This window comes from Megachile rotundata, chromosome 2 (genome assembly GCF_050947335.1).
Source record: "Megachile rotundata isolate GNS110a chromosome 2, iyMegRotu1, whole genome shotgun sequence".
Taxonomy (NCBI): Eukaryota; Metazoa; Arthropoda; class Insecta; order Hymenoptera; family Megachilidae; genus Megachile; species Megachile rotundata.
In genome coordinates, this window is record NC_134984.1 from 8,412,082 (window position 1) to 8,433,959 (window position 21,878).

General features: G+C 33.1%; 2 protein-coding genes across 5 annotated transcripts in view; one reads left to right on the forward strand and one right to left on the reverse strand.

Annotated features, from left to right (window-relative positions):
• LOC105662834 (arginine kinase) overlaps positions 1-21,878 on the reverse strand; it is a 92,101-nt gene that overhangs the window by 3,014 nt on the left and 67,209 nt on the right. For all 3 annotated transcript variants that reach the window (XM_076539846.1, XM_076539835.1, XM_012288362.2), the window contains one exon: positions 11,693-11,994. In XM_076539846.1, coding sequence (XP_076395961.1) covers positions 11,693-11,994 — 302 coding nt within the window. The remainder of the gene's footprint in view (positions 1-11,692; positions 11,995-21,878) is intronic.
• Positions 14,215-21,327, forward strand: LOC143265795 (nose resistant to fluoxetine protein 6-like). Of its 2 annotated transcripts, none has more exons than XM_076539822.1 (13): positions 14,215-14,608; positions 14,843-15,090; positions 15,566-15,759; positions 15,865-15,977; positions 18,596-18,856; positions 18,969-19,167; positions 19,368-19,533; positions 19,612-19,691; positions 19,762-19,857; positions 19,926-20,055; positions 20,258-20,432; positions 20,557-20,699; positions 20,774-21,327. In XM_076539822.1, exons 1-13 carry the CDS (start codon positions 14,404-14,406, stop codon positions 20,894-20,896), a joined length of 2,133 nt encoding a protein of 710 aa, XP_076395937.1. In that variant the 5' UTR covers positions 14,215-14,403; the 3' UTR covers positions 20,897-21,327. The 2 variants fall into 2 exon arrangements, with proteins under 2 accessions (XP_076395937.1, XP_076395926.1); XM_076539811.1 differs by having other exon boundaries at positions 14,216-14,608; positions 15,865-15,983.

Below are 21,878 nucleotides of genomic sequence, written 5' to 3' on the forward strand. Positions count from 1 at the left end.
TACAATAAATAAGTAATTTTTATTTAAATAACCTTTCTAAATTGCATAATTTAAGTAAATTACTTTTTGTACAAATAATATAAATTATTTATATAAATAACATAAATGAGTTTTTAATTCAAATAATCTATTCAATAATAAATACTTGTTTTAAATTTTAAGAAAACAAGAAAATTATTTATTTGATATTTTGTAATAATGCAATTAATCTCAATGCTTTATTTTATATTTAACACACTTTGATATAAATTCCCTAATTGTGCACTTTTATACTTTTCCTTCGTTTACGCGAACGAATCGAAAGTCCATTACCATTTTGGGATATAAATGGTTGCAAATTGAATATTCGTCAATGGACAACGGTAATTGTAAGCCGTGTATTGATTAATGCATTGTTTGTTTCGATGAAGAACCAGCCACTTCGTATTATTAATATTGACAAAACGGTTATGTACAATGCATCGTCACTTTCATTAACGTTTATGTACACTATCGTTATTTTGAAATAATTGTTGACATCAAATAATACCCGACTCTCTATAGGTATTTTGGAATACTTATTATCCTAATTTTCTATTTAGTATCTAATAACCTAATCTTATACTTAATATTTAATAACCTAATATATTATCAGATCGTAGTGAACGTTTTGAATTTTATTTTTTCGTTCTTTTGTTCCTTTTAGTGAAGATATACAGGGTGTCCCGTAACTAGTGTTACTCCCGAAAAGGGGAGGTAGAGGACGTGATTTTGAACAAGATTTCCCTTTGCAAAAATGGGGTTTGAAGCTTTGTTTTTGAATTATTAAGCAAAAACACGGACCAATCAAAGCGCGAGAGTTACGCATGCGCAGACGCGAGATGCGACAACTTCGAGTCTAGTGGCTGAGCGCGCGTAATCCTCGCGTTCTGATTGGTCCGTGTTTTTGCTTAATAATTCAAAAACAAAGCTTCAAACCCTATTTTTGCAAAGGGAAATCTTATTCAGAATCGCGTCAGCTATCCCCCACTTCCGAGACCTACACTAATTGTGAGACACCCTGTAGAATTCTATCGGTACAAGCAGGGTTAAACTCTACCTTCCAATTATTATCGTAGGTGTTAAATTTGCTCTCATTGACAAACATTATTACTTGGTTACTTAAAGTATACGTGCATATTTAGTTATTATACTTTTACATATTTCATTATTTTTCTTTTATTTACTGCATTTACCCATAGTTGTTTTTGAACTATTCACTCGCTGTGGGCGTTCAATGTTAACAATTTTTGTACCCTTCTGAATGTACTGCAATTTCCAGATCTTTAGTTAATATTAATACTAAATTTAGAACTTAGTTGTAAATTTTTAATTTATTTATTTACAAGACAACTATCACTAAATATGCTAAAAAGCAAGAAACAATTCTGTCTGGAATTAATGCAATTTCTACTTTTGTATCGCTTTACAGTGTCAATATTGTTTTGTCAATTTATAGATATATGATGCCATCTTGGATCAAGATCCTTTTTTAATTAATTTATTTTGAATACGTAGCGTAGAAAATAATACAAATCAACGACTACTAAAAATATAAAAAATAGTCTAGATTGCTGTTGACACGAAATATCGTTATAGACATTTGTCAAACTTCTTTTTAATAAAATTCGTCTTAATTAGTTTATGGTACAAAAATTCTGATATGAAAAATGCATAAGTATTTTCGACGATGTTTTTAACAGTTCGAACGATTGAAAAATAATAAAATAGTAAAATAATTATTAATAAAGTAATACAAAATAAAATAAATAGCACCGTGACTCAATTACATTGCCTATGGTTTGCAGCAAATAAAGTAGTTGAATGGATCCGTTCCTACAGAGAAGTAAGTTTTAACACATTTAATATATTGTGAACACAGTTGTAAATCACAAAACACGATGTATGATATATCGGTATTGGTTTAGGCTATATTTTATTTTCGGGCCGCTGTGAAACATGTACTTTGTATCATTCATGGCTGTGAATTTCGGTTTTTGTAGGATCCTTAGTGATTCGTGCTGGAATAAATGAAAATTGATGAACTGTTTTAAACAATTTGGAAGAAGATTAATCATACGTCATACGACAAATTAATTCAAATAAATAAAATTTGCGGTATCATTAAGAAGAACACGTATTTTATCATAACATAACATAAATAATATGTTAATTTAATTATGTACACTTTTACGGAGTAGTAATTGATGGAATACTGTAATGTTCGATCATTAATAAAAGTTGCTGTATTTGATCAAGAATTAATATATTTTATATAGGTACGTAAACATTTTTAAGAACAATTTTCATTGTCAAATAAATCATCCTGCAATATCGCTTATTACGGGTAATACCGTAATGTAATTAGGTTATAAAATGCAACTGTACTTATTTTTAAAATTGAAAGCAATGATTATTTTTTATAAATTAATCAGTTAGGTGTGTTTGATGACTATATCCGTCATGGAGATGTGGCAGAATTTTGTGTCATGACGACTATATCCATCATGCGTAAAATTTTGTTACAATTTGATATTTAAATTGTAAATTTGGCGAAAACTAAATTATATTCGTAAATTGTAGTATGTTTAAAATATTTAGAGGTCAACGCGAAATGAAATAAACAAAATAAAAGTGTAAATGATTTGAGATGGATTCATAAATTCTTATGAGTTAACTCGTCATCACTTGATTATCGCGACACACACTGGTACGCGCTTTGCAAAATAATCGCCACAGTTAAGTGGTTAATTCCATGCACAATTCTATATTAAAAATTTGTTAAAGATATTTTAGATACTAGAAGTATTAGAGATTACTAAAAAAATTCAATAGTTTCTCAAATATTTTAAATTACGAATTTTGTAATTTTATTTTATAAGAAGTATATTTCTTATTGATACCTATTTCGTATTATACACTAATACCTCATTCTGAATGTTCTAAGTAATTGGTCCTTGTAACAGAAATATATAAAATAAAATATAAGTAAATATAATTCATTTACATTTAATCTCTTGCAACAGATTATTCACTTCTATATACATAGATAGATTTTTAAGAATGTTTTGAGTAAAAAGGTATCAAGGCCTTATCAAAAACATCTATACATAATTCGCGAAAAAAGTGATGTACTGTTTATACGCTTATAAATGGTGAATTAATGAATATATTGAAAAAGCAATTACTTGATAAGTACATTAAATAATATAAATCAGTCCATTAATATTAATAATAAATTTTCACATTGATAAATTTTCACATTGATAAATTTTCAATATTTCCAGTTTTTACAAAAGACTCCATGAACTATCCCGATCACTATGATACAAATTATTCTTGTATTAAAAATTTTCGAGCATGGTGAAACAACGATCAGATTGGAAATTGTACCAAAAATGAATCAACGCTTGCAGACATTTTTCAATTTATTTGAAAAATTAAAGCTTTGAGAGGGAATATTAATTGCGCTTCGTGATAGAGCGAACACTTTCACTACGGAAAGGATCAAAGAAAACGGTTGATTCATTTTTATTTTCAATTTAGAAATAAAATAGCTTAGTAAATCACGCAATGCAGCGATGGTGCTCAACATCAACGGTGCTGCCACTCGGCGTCACACAGCATCATAGAACAGCATTTATCAACCCTTTCAAGCAATTTCATCCATTTTTGAGAATCAGAGTTAAAAAATAACAGTATCGACAAGGAAAAAATGATGCACTGTAATTGAGGAAAGATTATGTACAGCAAACTCTCATTTAACCGACATATGTAGAACCAGATGTTCTAAATCAAACTTTATTTTACAATCCTTGAGTATGTTGACGATATCTGCGAAACCCGACATCTAACGAAGATGATATAAAAGTGTTAACAAATATAGATTTATTTATTTCGTTGGTTGAATATATTTGAGTTCCATGTGAGGCATTTAACACTAAACCTACCGACATATAATGTGTATTTAATTTGAAATTAAAAATGAAGTTAAAAAATAAATAAACAAACGACGAAACATAAATTAGTACACACATTTATTTTTTATCTTGATGAAAATCAATGCTGATTTCAAAGAATGTAGTTTAACAAAATGTGTATTTTATAATAAGAAACTTATGGAGTGATCATTTGACCGGTTTGGTAGTTTTAGTGTTAAAAGAACAGTATTTATGAGCATTGGATCATGGAGGAATCCTCACAATGGTCGATCAGGTAGTCGAAGGTCGTAAATCTTCGTCCCACGAATATTCCAATGCATCTCCACTACTTGTTAGAATTGTGAAGGCTATATATGACGAGTTAAATGTTGTGTAAAACCGATTGTCTTTGAGTTGGATGACGTGAATTTGGTGTAGAGTTGATTAACTTTGGTATTTGACAGGAAACAAGCCTATGAGCAAGTGGTTGTTATGAGACCGTCTCGATGATCGACCAGGTAATCGAAGATCGTAAGGCTTCGTCCCACAAATCCAATGTTGTGCTCGAGTTGTGAGTGTGATAAGAGGTTAGATTGCGAGCGTATAATAGCTCAAAGACCTTCAGACGATCAGGCCAACGAAAGTTGTAAGGCTTCGTCTCACACATACAAAATGTATCCTCGTGTCTTGATGACGATGGTCATCGAGTGATAACTGATATCACGCAAATCTCTGTGACGATAGTTCGTCGAGTGAATTGGTATCAACGAGAGATCCATATTCAGACTGTACAAGTTGCTCAAAAAGGAAGACCTATGAACGCTGGAGGGGAAGGTCAAGCCGTGGATGTGTCTGCTGTAGAGGATCAATCAGGGTCAGTCCATAGTTTGGCAAAAACACCGATTTGTGACGTGACTGAGCGAATAAGATCGCAAGCCTTTTAGAGTCGTTGTAAGACTCCTCAATGAGTGGTCGTAAGTGTTTATGGATGTACGCAACGCAAATACTTGAGTGATTTGGGTCCTTCTATGAGTCTCGGCATTGGGGCACAACTACGAGGCTGCTGAATGGTTGAGCTCGAGTGCATTAGCTCGCCGGGTAGACATGTATTTTGTAAATACCCTACACGGAAGGGGTTGCAAGTTTAGGATATAGGAAAGAAACTTCTTCAAGGAAAGATACGTTAGCTTTCGATGAATAGCATTCATTTTGGTTTGTTAGCAATGCTACTAACAATAGTTTAGAATGTCAACTTGTGGAGACGTTCCGAAAAGTCATAAATATCCATCTAATATTACGTGAGTGATGCATAGACACCATATGGGTTTTGACCGAATGCCCATAAACAGTGAGTTGATATTATTTCGAGTAACGTGAATGGTGCAACTCGGAATAAACAATGCAGAAAAAGAATATACAAAATGCAGAAAACACTATCATTGTACTTCATTACAAACAGCAGTCTTCTGATGCAAACCATATTGAAAATGTCTAGTCCTTGAAAAACGAGCTGAGAGGAAGATGTTCACCAAAATAACACTTGTACACCATACGGAAGTTATGGAGGTCACTATCCCTATCTTACATTGAAAACTTATTGTTAGTCGCGAATGTGTCAAAGTCAAAACGCTTTCAAGCTTATTAATGACAGTGGGAGAACCCCTTAATAAAAAAAAACATATTAGTGTTTTACGTATAGATTCCATGCATAAGAACTATCTTACTAAAATATAAATATTTACAGAAACATCGCCAACATGCTCTTGTGGGACAGATTGCAAGTCATTTACATTAGAGAACGGTGTATCGTAAACGTTATTCTTGAGTGTCCCATAAAAAAATCTAAAGGAGACAAATCTGGAGACCATATTGGCCATTTTGCAGGAATAAAATATCGTACCTTTATTTCTCAAAAGATAATGCCAGTATAAAATATTTATAATTTTTTTAGATATTTCATCTTAAAAAATGCTGGATGAACCTATATATTGTATATACGTTCAGAATTACGATAACATGAAAATATAAATATTTCGCATGAGCGATTAACGTTAATTTCACTGTGAAAACTTGTTGCGTTTGTTTCGCCGCTCGTTTCGCTGATAAATAATTTCACCACATTGATGCTGAACTGAAAATTCTGTTTCTGTTTTGCTTATAATCGATTATCATTCGAGATATTACTTTATTTCATTATTAATTATTGAAATTATTGGAACACTCAAGTGTGAAATTATTTAATGCAGCATATGGACACAAATAAAGTATTAAATACCTTTAAAACGTTATTAACACTAAGGATTATTTTACATAGACATCTTTGTTTTCAATTATCATTGTTAAACTTCTGTGTAGAGGAAGGGTAAGTACAATCGAGTACATGAGTTTATACTGGGTTCCATTGGTTTTTGTAAAATAAGTGTTGTAGTATGCCGCCATTGTATGTACCGATGTTAACCCATGAGTTGGCGCGCGAATAGGCTGACTCAGGTGTTTAGAAGAGCTTCGACTTCAGTTGGTCAAAATAGAAAAATGGACACTTAGACTCACACATAATGTTTACAAGAGCACAAATCAAAATCGCTATACTATTCCTAAATCCATATACTTCCGGATTCCTGTATCCTTGAGTTTTCATGTTCTTGAGTTCCCATATCTTCAAATTACCATATTCTCGAATACCCATATTCCCGAGTCCTTACATTCCCAAATTCCCACATTCCTAAATTCTTACATTCCCAAATTCCTACATTCCTAAATTCCTACATTCCCAAATTCCTACATTCTTAAAATCTTAGATACCCAAATCGCGATATTCCCAAATTCTCACATCTCCAAATTGGTACACCCTCAAATCGCTATATTCTCGAATCTCTATATCTCCAAATCGGAAATCATACATTCTCAAATCGGTACACCCTCAAATCGCTATATCCCTAAATTACTACATCTCCAAATCGATACATTCCCAAATCGGTACACCTCTAAATCGCTGTATTCCCGAATCCCTATATCTCCAAATCGATACATCCCCAAATTACTATATTCTCAAATTCCTACATCTCCAAATTGGTACACCCCCGAATCGCTATATTCTCAAATTCCTACATCTCTAAATTGGTACACCCCCGAATCGCTATATTCTCAAATTCCTACATCTGCAAATTGGTACACCCCCAACTCGCTATATTTCCAAATTTCTACATCTCGAAATTTGTACACCCCCAAATCGCTACAACCCCAACTGGCCAGAATAGAAAAATGGACACCTAGACTCACACGTAAATTGCGTGATGCAATTATTATTATCATTAGTATTCTTGTTTGTCGAAATGTAACACTGGAAGTGTTCACGATGGAGATTGGCGTAACTTCCTTTACTTTGAGTCGTCCTTGCCAACACGTGTGTTGACATATGTATGTGGAATCAGTTAACATGCTCAGTGGCATTTTGGTTATTATATTGCAAGTTTTGTACTATCGTTTACAAAAATTAAGAAATGTGTTGATAACGGCGTATGTCCACATACATTTCGTAACAAGGATAGGTTTACTTCTATCCTTGTAAAAGTATCCTATACTTTTAAATTGCTGTAGTGTTATTTAATTTCTATAGTTATTTATTCTAACGACATTGGTAATATTGTTTAAAAGAAATACATGTTTTATAATCTAAGAAATGTATTATGTGTTGCGTGAACAGCGCGGATTCGAACATCCGACACTATTCTGACCCAGTCACGATTTAACGAGCTCTGAGCCTGGTTTTAATAGATAGCCGTGATGTAATGATTCGATTAAGGTTCGTGTTATAACGTTCGTTGTTCGAAATCTTAGTCGATTCGGTTCGTGTTTAAAAGTGTTTATTATTCGATGTATAAAAGCGTTCAGTCCGTGATTCAAAGTGTGTTGTATGAGGTACTACTATGTTCGTTTCACGACTTAGATGCGTGTTGTTCGTGATATTACTGAGTTCTGTTCGTGATTTTAGATATGTGTTGTATGAGATATTATCGTGTTCTCTCGTCTTTCGCCAAAGTGGCTATCGATGTTACCTCGGAATCGGTAATTTGGAAGGGGATGTGTATGTCCATTGGTCGTTGATTTTTGAGAGGTGACCGCCCTCGTAAGAAATGGTCACCTCCCTCGTACAAGAAATGGTCACCCCTGGAAGTAGCCGCGACCAAGAGGTAACGCACGAGGGATTCCGCGATTTGGAAAAAACCCGTAGCAGGTAATAAGGTGAAAAAGCACTCTGACCCTGACGATGATGATTGAAAATAACGGAATAGGAAATTAAACATGCTGGTCCCAAGCAGTAAACTTAGGTGCCGACGCGAAGGTATTTTTTGCTAACGAAAAATGGTCAATGGCTTCATAAACTTATTGCCTGTACGGTCAGTTTGAGATCCTCGGTCTATTGCCTTGTAAATATATGAAAAAATAGCTGCATCGCACTCTAAGGCGATGCAACATTATGCATATATGTATGTGTATTGTATTACATGTATGTATACGTATTTAAATTGCATTACACATATGTACATACATTTGATTGGAAACGACGGTGGTAGATCAACTGGAAAATAAAGAACTTTGCGGTTTCTTATTTAGAAATTTAAAAAGTTTCAATTTGGAAAATTCTGGTATTGCACTCTTGAACTAATTGCAAAATACTGTATGTATAAAATTGAAGATTATATATATTTCCACATCTATGTATGTATAAAGTGAATGTTTTCATTGATTTGAATAACCTTGAGACATGTACCATGAACAACATTATGAATAATCTTTTATTATTCATACAAAAATTCTATGCATTCGACCTCACTGTTAGTTTTAGAGATATTCATAAAGAAACTTCGGTTAAATTTATGCTACAATTGACATATTCTACTACTATGTATGCATTCACCGATAAAAAACAGCGAACAATGCAGGTACTCGAAAAATTTTTAATATGTCTCGTCTTTTCAGTCTTTTTACGCCGTTGAAAGAATGGCGTAAAAATGAACAAAATATAAAAAGTATATCATTTTTATGGTAAATGCATAAATACGTTTGCTGCGTGTAAAACAAATGTAACAAAAATTAGCGATCCTATATCATAATTAAAATATAAAAAATATATCCTTTTTATAGTAAATGCATAGATATATTTATTACATGTAAAATAAATATGACAAAAATTAACGGCTTTATGTCATAATTAACATTCAAACAACCGAAATAGTGAAATGAGGTTTAATGACGAAAAAATAAATGAAAGCTGACAAATCATAAAAATTATGTATCTTATTCCACTTTCTTAACCAGTTAACTGTAGCGATCTTTTTGCAAAGCGCGCACCAGTGTGTGTCGCGATAATCAAGCGATAACAAGTTAGCTTTCAAGAATTTATGAATCCATCTCAAATCATTTACACTTTTTATTTGTTTATTTCATTTCGTGTTGACCTCTAAACATTTTAAACATATTACAATGTACGAATATAATTTAGTTTTCGCCAAAATTACAATTTAAATATCAAATTGTAACAAAATTTTACGCATGACGGATATAGTCGTCATGACACAAAATGTTGCCACATCTCCATGACGGATATAGTCGTCAAACACACTTAACTGGTTAAATTTTTAAAATGGCAACGCACACATATTTCGCCGATTTTACACGTATTTTACCCTTATGAATTTGTTTGTACCGTATTGAGGGTATAAAAAAAATTAAAATATAATTCTTGTATTGATTGGAACATATTTCTTCTAGATAGTGATGTACAATATTTTCTATATTAACGAACTCTATACAAAACAGAAATCAGTCAGTATTTATGCAAAATATATTTTAACGATTTTCATTGGTATATAAACATTATTTGTTGTATAACTATTGAATAATAAATACAATTTTTATTAAAATTAATTGGTGTAGGAGTACTTTTTATACTCATTGTACCTGAAACATTTTGATACAATCTCGTTTAACCGAAGTTCCGTATTATCTGAGCTGTTAAACTTTTGATGAACTCCTAAATTAGTTTAAATACTTTTGCAGTGATGCAATATCAAAATGACGGTTCTATAATTTATAAACTTTAAATGACCCTGGCGTATTATCCGGGTTGGTAACCCAAAATAACCTTCGCCTATATTATACCTAAAATATTCCAATAAAATTCTAAAATATTTTTCTAGGAGGAAATAATAATGAAATCTTGAATCACAAGTCATGCAATAACCATCAATCAATAACTCGAGTCGTTACTGTAATATTTAATAAATTTTAACTCCTTTTCTTAAATCACAATTATTAAATAATTTTTATAATCTTTCGTGTATTGAATTTGATTCTGCAAATCGTCTTAGTTTTTTTTTAGAAAAAATGTAAAATTTGAAACTTGAAGATGTTTGATGTTTGAACGGTAACAAATTAGTCGACTGTTTTTCGTATAAAATTATTCCATGAATCCTCCAAAATAAAATGACGTTATTATTACGCTCAATTATTATATTCACAAACTAAACATAGATTTGTCGATATTTACTTTTTTTAGAAACCAAAGTTTTAGAAGAAAATCTAGTTACATCATATAATAAAACAATTTTTCCTTCAAAGCAGTATCTAAATCTAATACATCAGCGTATCAACTAATAATCATGGCCGGCGCATGTATACTTCTAGCGTTGTAAACAAACATAACCCTACTTACTATAACAAAAATAATAAAAGTTTTTTTCAACAAAATCATATGACATTTTAATTGTTTCTGACAAGATTTCCTAATAAATTTTCAGCATCAACTTAATGTCGAAGGTACTCTTACATTCGCCATATTTGTGCAGTAGCCTTTAACTTTTAACCTTTAATTGTGCAGTAATCTTTAACTGCCTATACTTTGTTAAACAAGAAAGAAACATTCACTGTCGATAAAAGATGTCAAAGATTTAATTATTTATAAATTTTATTTGGTGCAATTTTCAAAAATTTGTAATTTGTCTTCGTGACATACAGATGGCATATTGCACAGCTATTTATTTCTTTTCTCCAAATCACTCATGGTATCTACATAAAAATAAAAACTGTTTTATACTTATTAATCCAATACATATTTTATCGATTTCAACAAATGAGTACTACTGCTGACCCCGCATGTTTACCAAATTAATTCCATTTCTACGTTAAACACTGAGGCAGACGAACAATCTCCTTTGATGCTTTTCATAGAAAATCGTCTGCTTTATCACGCGGTGCAATTTAATTTTCTCCTAAACCTTTATTTATTCTAACAAATTAAAAAATATTTGCTAAGCTTTGAGTTTTGTTTTTAATTTTGCTGTAATCAGAATATGTTATAGTCCACGGGAAATTGGGGGGGTTAAGTCATTTACCTATTTCGAATTTGTTAAGAAATAACAAGCCTTCAAAGTTGGCAATTTTTAAGCACTTCGTCAAAAATAGACTTCATTTACGAATTTTAAAATATTTTTTTGGCTTCAAGAAAATTCATGTGATAGCATATTACTCACAGCAAATGATAGCACATTATTTATACATTGCAACTTATTAATATAACAAGTACTACTAACATAAATTAAATAAAATCGCGTTCGTTGCACATTATTAAAAAGAAATCTCTTGATTACAATAATTCGGTCACCTATTTACACAAAAATAATCAACTAAAAATGAACGATATATATTGAGCATCATAATCAACATAGAAAGAGCTAGGATATTTTATTTCTTACCTGAAGATGGTACATGTTTGCGATTTCTTCAAATCTGGCATAATCCTCACTCAATTTCGGCAAGCGTGCGTGAACGGACGCCCTGATGGTGGTTCCCAAGTTAGTCGGGCAAAATGTGAGGAAACCGAGTCTTCTGTGCCGCGAAAATTGTAGCTTCTGCCCGATCTCAGTAGCTGCTTTAACAAGTCTGGCATACACAGACGACAGATCTCCACCCTTTTCCATCGATATCAGACGTAAGTGATCCTCCTCGTTGCACCAGACGAGAAAAGTTTTCGCCTCGTTAAAAAATATTCCTCTACCTGGAAATTCGATAACCGGCTTCTTACTTCTCTTTAGTCCAATACCGCTCAGACGGAGGTTTATCCACTCAATATTATGAATCCTCGAATAGATCGAAGGGTTCTTATACTAATACTTCCTGTTCCGCAAGAATAAATTTAGAAGATGATAAATCACTTGCGTACAACTTTAAGTTCCTTTAATAATTTTATTGAAATTGAAATTTATTTAGTGTAAATTGTATTCAGAGAAAATCGATTTAGAAGCACAGAAAAGTGTAAAGTGGCAGACTATTTTGTAAAGAACGATTGATATATCGTTATTTTAACCGATATTAAAAAATATATTTGAAATTAAAATGAAATGAATATTTATAAGATTGTAATATCAGGGAATACCAAAATAATCAAAGGTTTTTTCGGAAAGAAAGTAAATTGCATCCCATGCATAAAATCGACTAACCCGAACTATTCGTTCGAGATGACACATGATTCAAGCTGTGTCAGTTCAGGTAAAGAATAGGTTTTGGAGATTTTCTTTTCTTTGCATACAACTTTTCCACAAAGATTGCATAAGTTTACAAATTTTTAACAACTGTCGTAAAACCACTTATCACATCTCACAGTGACCTAGTTGGCTTCGGATTTTTGAACATTGAAGATTTCATATTCAATCTTACAGATTAGGCCATCTCATACCTTAACTTTGAATTCAATTGAATGTCATAGATGTGTGACATGTTGCTCCAAAACTGTATTTTACAAATCTTTATGTGAGCTTGCCTTTAATTCCTGAACTAAAGAGTGGAACTAATTAACGTGGAAACTAATGTGCTATTCTAATTGAATTAAAAAAAATTTATGTGTATTTATCATCTCGTACATTTCTTATCTTTTCAATTTATGACCAGAAAGACAAGTTGCTAATTATACTGCATAATTGTTTTCTTTTTTATTATACATAATAGTGTCTGCTTTTGGCGTATATGTATATACGTTAATTGAAAATTTTATTCCAATACGATTAACATTAACTAAATATTAATATTTCACGAAATAAAAATATAATCCTACCTTTTACTTTGCCTTTTTCGTGAAATTTATTAGATTTATTAAGTTTATCAAATTTATTAAGTGCACTTGTCTGGCGTTCGATGTATACTCGTCATTCCTTAATTTTAACTATACATACATCCTGACGAGGAATTTTAAAAACTAAATTGTGTATCTAATAAGAGATTTTTAAAATTAAATTCCATGTTAACACGTTAAATGCTTAGTTCAGACATAACGAAGTGTCTTTTCGCCGACAGTTTCATAGTGCTACTATAAGACAGTCTGTTTCCTTGCCACATTCAGCCCGTGTCCCAACAAATCAACTTGCAAGTTGCTACATCATGTGTAAATAGGGAAACACGCTACAGTAGTCTGAAAACATAGCAATGTACATGCAGCACTTACAGTAATGTCGGTCACATTGTCCCTTAGCCCGGAATCGAAATGGAAAAAATCGAAAATCGAGCCTTGCAGCTCGTAGTTTGCCAAAGAAAATGACGAAGAGTAGATATCAAGGATGAAAAGCAAGTCAAGGAGATTCAAATCCCTGCTCATCAAGTGTTATATTGAAAACAGCGTTTAAACTTTTTTGCTATTAACTTCTTTCAAATGAAAATGTTTTTAACATGTTAATGAGATTATTCTGATTTAAATGAGATGAAATATGACATAATCTATTTACTGAATCTGTAACTTTTTTGCTATCAACTTTTTTCGGATGAAAATGTTTTAAACATGTTAATGAGATAGTTCTAGTTTAAATGGGATGTAACAGGACAGAATGCACAGAATGCACAGAATACTGAGTTTGTAACTCATTTTTATATTATTAATCGTTTTAAAAAATAACTAATAGATCAGGTTGTTGCAAAAATGTTTCAATTACTGGAACATATTTCAGGTTCAATGTAAAAATAATGTCTGAACAATGGAAAAGAATAGTCTATGTTTTACGGACAATGGCAGAATAAATAGTTCGAGTTCTAAATCCGTATTGTTCAAACATGATTAGCAGTTTCTCATACAACTGTGCATCCTTGAACGCAACGTGCTTCCAGCAATATTTGCATCTCGCAGAAAATGTATTTATTCTAAAAGTAAAATGATGATTTGAAATGTGCGCTGTCGAAAAAATTGTTACAAGCTTAATATAGTGACGTAGATAATATAAGCCCTGCACAATAGTCCTATTTTACATTTGTTCTGCTTCCACTTCAAAGTGTTACTCTTTCCGTGACCATAGTTCCTGATTCGATCCAAGGCAGACCCATGTCAGAATCAAAATTCTCTACTGCTAACAAATTTTAGTTACGTTATATAAATTGTATCGGCAAACAAGGAACGTGACATTCACTAAAACAAATTATACACACAATGAGGTACAAGTGGATTGGGATAATTGTGCTAATGTATCTGTGTACACTGATTCATGGGGTCGCATTAGATTTAGCATTGATGGAAAACATGCCTGGTTATGCAGTGATCAGCACTATCGAACAGCTAAATAGAACCAGATGCCGAACGGAATTGGAGCAATTTCGCGATGCGGTAGACCGCCGGATACTATGGAGTCTCAAAAGTTAGTAAAAATTTATATTCGGTAAATTTTCAACTGCTACAACTGCATTATTGGGAAAGAAAAAGAAACAGATATGTAAAAATTGTTAGGAGAGTAGGTGGATGGGATTCGAACTCGTAGCTTCATCTCGAACCAACTCGTTTACGACATTTTTCATTTCGCTATCGTAATTACCGACATTCTTCCCTTTGCTCAAGAAGCAGCTTCTCAATAGTTACATCTCTTGTTTTTAAGTGTTGGACACAAGTGGGCAACCATCATCTGGATACATTCTTGGAAATAATTTTTGGATGGGTAACAGGGTACAGTGCGAATCTCTTAGCCAGAAGCTGCCGTTTGTGTATTCACCACAAAATGCTAAGAACAATTCACGTTTTCGCAATCCAGCCGATGAGTATCCGCCGTATGAGCTCAACTTCTTTGGTGCATACATTCATGAACGTGGCACCATACAGTATCGTCATACTTCGATGTCTCGAGAAGTAAGCCAGTGGATATATAGACAGTGCTTGTATGAATGACTCTTTCTTTGCAGTAACGAAATTGGTTTATGAAAAACATTAACGATGACGTTTTATCACGAGAAGTTATCTTTTGAATGCAGCTTCAAAATTTCAAGTGTTCGCCATGTTAACCCTTTGCACTCCTCAACTTCTTTCATCTACTGACTCTCTAATTTACAGGATAAATTAAAAAAAGGGTTCTCAATAAAATGAATTCTAACAGGGCGGACTATGTGACAAATACATATTTCTTTTATTACAAGCAGTAAATGAATGATAATGTACATATCCAGCCAACCTATTAATCTGAATTATTTGTGAGATCCAAGAGAAATGTCGAACCATACTCGACATAGAAGTGCAAAGGATTAAACACTAACTGGAACAGAAACGATCTCGAAATTCTTAGATAGATCAAGCCGTAACAGTAGTTTGAAAAAGAACTTCTTTTTAGGATGTGATAATTCTGGGACTTTGCCTACCCGCATCTTGCACTGAAGACGAAGTAACAACAATGGTGACTAAGGTACTCGATGATAGGCTTCTTTTAGCCGATCGCCTATATTCGATGGACCTGAAGTTGCTCCGAGTTTCGGATCTTAGGCCAGATTATGCATCATTTTTTAATGCGAAGATTATTATTATTATGTACGCAAGCGCGATTAGTGATCGGAAGTTCTATTCTAAGTGGAACTTGCTTCTTGGACATTTAGCAATCGAGAATTGATAAATTAATTAGTTTCTGGTTTGTAGACTTATTTTGACGGCATTATTGGGTACAGTAATAGCTGGTACATTGTACGATATGCTTGTGGTGCAGACAAAACTGAAAGAACATAAGGAATGTTCCTCTGACCAGAGCAAAGGTACTGGTAAGTTTGCAACTTTTTTATCTAAATACAATCACTATTGATAGCGTTATTATAATTTCAACTATGTTACATAAAAAGACCAATAAAAGCCTGTTTACTTTCAGTTTGAATTAAGTATACTGTAGAATGGCATATTTGCACGAAGTCGCAGCTGTCATGAAACGATGCACATGCGTTCAATATCTCTCGTTTCCATTCATAATGCTTTTATCGCGTTACGATGACATTCTTTCAATTCTGTCTACATTCTAGAATATTCTTTTCATTCCAAAGAAAGGTAAAAGTCGCTAATTTGGAGAAAAGTAACAATTTTTTGTTATGCTAGGTCCATTATACGCCACTGGTTGTAGCGATTTTGATCGAATTTATCTATCATTGATTTTGCATTATAATAGACATTAATATGTGTTAAATTGCTTCGTAAAGCAATATTGATCAGCTTTAGAATGTTCAAGAAGTCTCAACAAGTGGAAGACGTCAATAAATGTAAAAATTCTAATCGAAATGTAATATTTACCTCCTATTCTTGGATGGCTAAATATTTTAATATCCATAAGTTGCAATTTTCTCAATTTTCGATCATAAAGATTCGAGTCCATTGTGAGACACTATTTTAACTTTATCATAAGGGCCCACAAATTGCAGAAGTATCTTATTTTACAAAAAAATATCGTCGTCTTTCATTTGGACAATTTCGCGCTTTAGCCCTGGACGCCGATATTTATACCAGATAGCTTATTCAGAAATATAATCTTTAACGAGACATCCCCAATGATTTCAGCTTCGTAAATCAATTAGCTATTTGCAAAAAGTGTTGTTATTTTTATCATTTTACATGTTAAATGACGGCAGTACTTCCTTTCATGTACGTAAAGGTGCCTCTGCAAAAGTTGTTCATTTTGGATCCTTCGAAGATGATTCCGAAATGTAGTTTAAAGTATACCTTATCATAAACTGATACGCAGACAAAATTTCAATTTGCGTGTAAGAATCGCTTACGAGATATAGGGGGCAATGTTGACTAAAATGTAAGATTTTGCATGGGATAGTACAGAAACTTGTAAAAACTTAAGGACTCAAACATGTTTCAGCAGCTGTGCCCTAGCAGGATGAACGTATTTGATGTAAAGCACACATAAATAGTCGATTGTAACTTATTGTCAATCCACAGGACCCGGAAATCGCCTCATCTGTGTACGTAAATACAGAAACCGTGCAGATGAATCACTTAAGTGACTTATTAAAATACTTTCAAGAAGTTCACCTAAAATTAACAAACAAATAATTGTAACGTACATGCTCTGTTAATTATGACAATAACAAAATACAAGACTTCTCCAGAGAAACAAAAATTCATTTGAACATTCAGAGAATAATAAGAAATGATAAAAGATAAAAGAAGGGAGGAAAAAATGATACAGAAATAGAAAACTTCAACAGTGATTGGTACCGTGACGTGATGAAGCTTACGTATTATTTGCGAACAATAACAGGAACAAATACTATTATTAAATCGAATTAATGTGGAGAATATAAGAAACCATGCATGCAACATATCATTGCCAAACTCTACGTATTTATCAAGTTTTAACGCTGAGAAGTTGCTGCTTAGGAAACTAGACTAATCCCTCCTTCTCAGACAAATTGGTTGAGTAAAAGTTTACAACTCATATAGCATATATTTCGATAGTTTCCAAAATAAGTGTCAGAGATCTTATAATCCCCACTGATCTGACGAAAAGATACATCAAAAATCGAACAAGAAATATGGAAATTAGACAACATTGTCCGCAGGTTGAAATTTCTGAGTACCACTGTATGATATCGTTTAGGGCATGTTTTGATTTAATTTTCAAGGATCCAAAAATTTGCAAAAAACGCCCACGTTTTGCAGAAGCTTTTTCAGTGTAGAATTCAATTATGAGAGAGGTTAAGTTACACATCCAATGTAGTTTAGTAGAATCAGTATTCCAGAACAGAAAATGCTCATTAAAGCAATTTGAAGCTGCAAAAATGTGTACATTCATCTATTCCGTAAATGTCAGCTAGGTATATTACATGCCGTATGTGTATGTCATCATTTTTCTCAAGAGGGCCAGATTTGGTCTGGAATGTTGAATCGTACAATAGTATAGAAGTAAGACTTCTGTTTAAAAACCAACTGAGTATGCTAGCTGTGCAGGATCAAGGAGGACGAATGAACATAACCTGGCTTGTTGTCTCATTTTATACAATACTTATTAATAAAACTTCTCACTTCTACAAATAATACGACGTAGCCCAAAAATATGTGTGATTCTAGGAATGCTCCTTTCACTCTGGTAAAATAACTTCGCCATCTTTTCAGGGCACTTCCTATGGGCCACGCACAGTTTCAATTTTTTCCTGCGCTGCAGAAGGTTCTAAATTAAATTCACCTTTGACGATAGCTGAATTTCGCTTTGACTTCCATTGAGTTTAACTAATTTGTTAAAATTGAATACAATGAATATACTGCGGATTTTTACCTATTTAAGGATATCCTCATAGCAATATCCTCTAATATTTTTAATAGCTAATATGATTGCTTCTATCATGATAGTATTAAAGTGTTAAGGAAATGTGTATAACAGAGTTACAGGATACTGGAGAAATGGAATTGAATAATATTGTAGAGAAGAAAGCTTCGCACGAAGAGATTGCTGTGATACAAAAGCCGAAGACGGTTAGCCGTAGTGTAGGAATCCTTACGTATTTCTCAATTTATTCGAACTTGAAAGAAATATTCGATGTGAGCAATTTGTCAGAAGATCTAAAAATGATGCATGGTATAAGAGTTTTTGGAACAGTGTGGATTATTGTGGGCCACGCAATAATATATAGTAGCAATACTTGTAAGTACAATGTCTATAGTTTGTAAATCTATGTTACATTCATTGGTCCTTTATATGTTTCGCTACTCTCCTCATTTCCTAAAGTACTGATAGAAAGATTCCATCTATTCAGCTGATAGGGGACAAGTATTCATAAATTTGGGCACACTTCCGTACCAAGTCATGACGAACGCAACACTGCAGGTCGAGACTTATTTATTCCTCAGTGGTTTTGTGCTGACTTTTGGATATATCAAGTCGCAAAGAAAACCTCGTTCGTTTCGCGAATGTGTGATTGGATTTGTCGGCGGTGTAATTAAACGATACGTCAGGTATAACATTTTCTGACATATACTTTATCTTTGTCTTTCTTACCGTCACAATAGTAAATATCATTTATGTGCGAGGGCAACACAGTCCAAATATTACTCATTTTTTCCCCTTTACCAATAAAAATGTCAGTATTTAGCATAGTGCGCACAAAAATACTTATACATTATCTATATGAAATCTGCAAATTAAAAATCAACAGGCTTACACCTGCACACATGGTTACAATACTGATCGTTATCGTAACTTTCACGTATCTATCACATACATCATTAGTATTTCCGATTGAACCAGCACACGAATCATGCTCGAAATACTGGTGGCAAAATGTGCTGTACATCAACAGCTTCTACGAATGGAAAGATATAGTGAGTAAACTTTATGACCCTACAATGTACGTACATCATAGAGAGAATATTATCTAAGAAATGAAAAAACTATTTCAGTGCATGTCCTGGACCTGGTATATCAGCAACGATATGCAATTGTATATGTTGGGTACTTTTCTATTGATGCTGTCAACTTGGTAAGTAGTCGATGTTCTCTTACCAATCAATTTTGCTTCTGTAATATGCAATCACGATCCATAATTTCAGCTATTACTATGCAACGCTGAGCTTAAGCGTAACTATGATCATTGTAGCGTCGGTGTACCGTGCTTACGTTACATACGCTACAGAATACTATGCTACGTGAGTCTAGTGAAAGTGTAATTAATCGTAAATAATAGGACGAGTGTTCGACGCGTTTAATTTTGCAGAGTTGATACGAAATTCGAAACTTTGAGCTCCATGTACATACGACCATGGATGAGAGTACAGACGTACCTACTAGGAATGGGAGCGGCCCTGATTCTCCATAAACTAAATTACAAATTACACCTGTCGAAAGTAAATAGTCACTATAGTAGCACCTAGATCTCAGATGCTATAGAATGGCATCTCAGATCTGTGTGTTATTCGTATGCAATAATTACAGCACTCTCTCTCGTCATAATTTATGCAACACTTACTATGTTACATTTATTTTATCCCTCATGCGGCGTAAATGTACTCTATGTCATATATTTTCTACTTTTTATATATGCTTCAGAAAGTGGTAGCTGTCTGTTGGTGTCTCAGCATTTTGTGCAATTGTTCGATTATATTTGGTGTCCCTAACGTTAACAAGTCTCTCGTCTCATCAATCGTTTACGAGTCATTCTTCAAAATTGGTTGGAGTCTTGGAATAGGCTGGCTCATTGTTGCATGTGTAACGAACAATGGCGGTATGATCCTTCTTCTTACAAAAATAGTTTGTGCACTTATTATAGATGTGATCGCGTTAAAGCAATTAGAGATAATTATATAATTACTACCTACTGGAACATTAATATTTTTTATTTGTACCAGGTATCATAAATCGATTTTTGTCGTTATCGTGCTGGGTTCCCTTTAGCAGAGTATCACTTTTTGCTTACCTTATAGATCCAGTTGTCGTATTATTCATGAACATGTGTAGCAATTACGGATACCCTAGTGAATTCTACAACGTAGTATGTTTCCAGTAATATTCGTATCTTAAAGTGATATATATATATTCCAAAAATAATGATTTCATTCTTTCTAGCTATCTGTCGGACTAGGACAGCTTGTACTTATTTACATTCTTGCCTTTGTAATGTCAGCGGTATGTGAAGTGCCTGCGGTATTGCTGCTTAGAGCACAGAATTCTTCCAGAATTAAGCGATAAAATGCACATATACGATTCATTATAACTTAGTATAATGAATAGTCTTTATTGGTGGAGAAATAGTGGAGAAATAATGGAGATATAATTGCCTTTAAATCTGAAAGTTGTCCATGACGATATCCATCCGGCGCTCACTTGGAGCTACTCAATTTTACAATATTGTTTGCAGCATTTCATGTAAATCAGTTCGTCCAAAGTTTCATGTTCACTGAGAAAGCAATTTGTAATCATAGATGAATGGTTCGCTTTCACCGAACAGTGTACAATCTAAAACCTGCTAAATGAAAGTGAAGCAAATTCAAGAATTTGATCTGAGGAATTTCTGAACCTACATGGTACATATTTCGTGCTTTACTAATGTTAATCGGGATAGGTATAACTATGTCCGAATTTTTGTAAGTACACATTAAAACAAAACTATTTTGGCAGAATTCTACTGAGAAATTCACTTGCAAACCTTCGAATAACATGCACATACCAATTATACACTTCATTTTTTTATTTTGTTGTTTATATCTCATAAAACATTTTTGTCGAAGGGCTCTTCAAGTAACATAGTACTGACGCACATGACACATTTAATGCAATGTTCGAATCCTGCGAGTTCACCTGCGAAATGAATACGAATCTAAACTGGTGTTTCACTCTAAAACCAACACACTTCTAACACAATCACAGAGCTATGGCTCTCGTATTTTCGACATTCATTGAGACAATGCAATTAGTAAGAAAAGATATGTAGAACAAGAAGGTTTTCGGTGACGTAAAGAAACGACAGGTTCATATTGTACCAGGTCGTAACTAAACATACTATACGGTTTAGCAAGCTTATAACACGAGTTTTCGATCACGACTATTATTCCCCGCTTATAAGGCATAGTAGCTTGGTCACAGCACAAGAAGTATGCTACAATTATCGATTCATTTTTCATCTTTTACTAACATTTAATGAAATGGAAGCAAGATCAAAGAAATAAAAGTG